The following is a 1,732-nucleotide window of genomic DNA, read 5'->3' on the forward strand; positions in this document are numbered from 1 at the left end:
AACACTGTAAAACTGCTCTATGCTGCAAAATGGAGAGTTGTAACATTGGAGTAATCAAGCCGAACATGTTCTTACTAGATTGGCTCTGTAGTTTTGTTACATGTGAAACCCTGGAAGTCTAAATCTGAGTTTTTGAGACTGTTGCTGGTACACTGTAGTGTCAAGGTGGAAATACTCAGTCATGGAACTGACTGAGTATTTCACTCATGTTACATCTTCCAGCATACAAAAAACACCACAAGGACATGTTAACAAGTTTAAAAAAAAAAAAAGAAAAGAAAAGAAAAATGAAAAAATGTGATTTTGTCATAATGGGTTTCATATTAAAAGCTTGTAATTTTACCAATTGTTTAAAATGATCTTGTGAAATATAGTGGCTGCATAAAGTAGCAAAAATGGAAATACGTAAGTAAAAATATAAGCACCTTTACAATTGTACTAAAGTAAAGCACTTACTTCCACCACTGGTAAACATTATGGCTGAAACGGAAAATCTAAAAAAAAAAAAAAGCCCCTTACCGTTTTGAATTTTGTGCTGGCCTCCGTCTTTAAGGCTGAAGCAGTTCATACAGCTTCCTAAATAATGAAATATGCTTAAAGAACCCCTAAACATGCCTTTAAAATCTCTGCAATCTCTCTGTAGATCAGACAGCAAGCTGCATGTAGTGAATCTCTCAGGGCAAACACACCCTGTAAGAGCAGCTGACTGCTTCAGTTTCAATGAAAACAATACATAACTTGACTAGGAAACAGAAACTGAAAGAAAAAATGCGCTGAAGGAAATGCCCTGTGAACAAACATTGTCTTATACATAAAATTCTTACACAAATAGTGAAATTGGGGTCAGTAAATGTATAGTAGGTGTGTTTCCAATGTAAGTCACAAATTGCAGGACTAAGAACTGGTAATTAAGCCAACAGATTTGTGTCATGATAGCTGAGAAAACTGTAATTTTAATCATGTACAACATGGGCATTATTTGTCATCCACAATCATAATAAGTGAATAAAGACTTAAGATATATGAAAAACTTACAGATGAGGTCTTGTAGTGTCCTACCACAGAGAACTTGTGAACCTGCAGCCCGGTCGTGTGCTTCAATAAAGATATATCCTAACTGTAAAGTTTTACAACATATGACGACAAAAGCAGCATTCAAGATCACGTGGGGCTTTCTTAATGAGGCCTGTTTGTTAAAGTGGCAGAGATGAACTTCTCTTATTAAATCTGAGTAATTTTACATCCAAAATGTGAAGAACAGTCTTCTTAAAGAAGATGTGTCTGACAGCAGTATGGATGAGGATGGTTCTACTTTGCTTGATATTTAATGTCCTGTGATCTTAAAGCTGCAGCATAAACAAGCAAATGAAAAGGTAGGTGGATACAATTGTAAATAAACACCAGGACAAGTAATGTGCATTTCAGACTTTATTGAAAAAATTGTACATATTTTTCAAACAAATAACACACAGAGCAACTGATGCATGAAGCACATTTCTCATAGCCACTAACAAATAAAGCATTCACAATCACTTTTTATTTTAGATTAAGCTGCGAGGCCTCTTATCATAGACTACTTAAAGCTTACTTACTTGTGTCATTATTTATAGCTCCGTCCACCTGTCTCTCTTTTTTTTTTTTTTTTGTCCTAAGGTCTAAAACCTTGTGTACACATTGAACTAGCAGTTAAAATATTGTGCAGCTCCGACTGCTCCACCCGCTGTAGCCAGAA

At 35.3% G+C, this 1,732-nt stretch overlaps 1 protein-coding gene across 1 annotated transcript in view; it reads right to left on the reverse strand.

Annotated features, from left to right (window-relative positions):
• LOC103366487 (GTPase IMAP family member 7-like) overlaps window positions 1-475 on the reverse strand; it is a 3,583-nt gene extending 3,108 nt beyond the window's left edge. Inside the window, exon 1 of the mRNA XM_008294231.1 lies at window positions 457-475. Coding sequence (XP_008292453.1) covers window positions 457-475 — 19 coding nt within the window. The remainder of the gene's footprint in view (window positions 1-456) is intronic.
• Between the last annotated feature and the right edge of the window lie 1,257 nt (window positions 476-1,732).

This window comes from Stegastes partitus, unplaced genomic scaffold (genome assembly GCF_000690725.1).
Source record: "Stegastes partitus isolate 25-593 unplaced genomic scaffold, Stegastes_partitus-1.0.2 Scaffold949, whole genome shotgun sequence".
Lineage (NCBI taxonomy): Eukaryota > Metazoa > Chordata > Actinopteri > Pomacentridae > Stegastes > Stegastes partitus.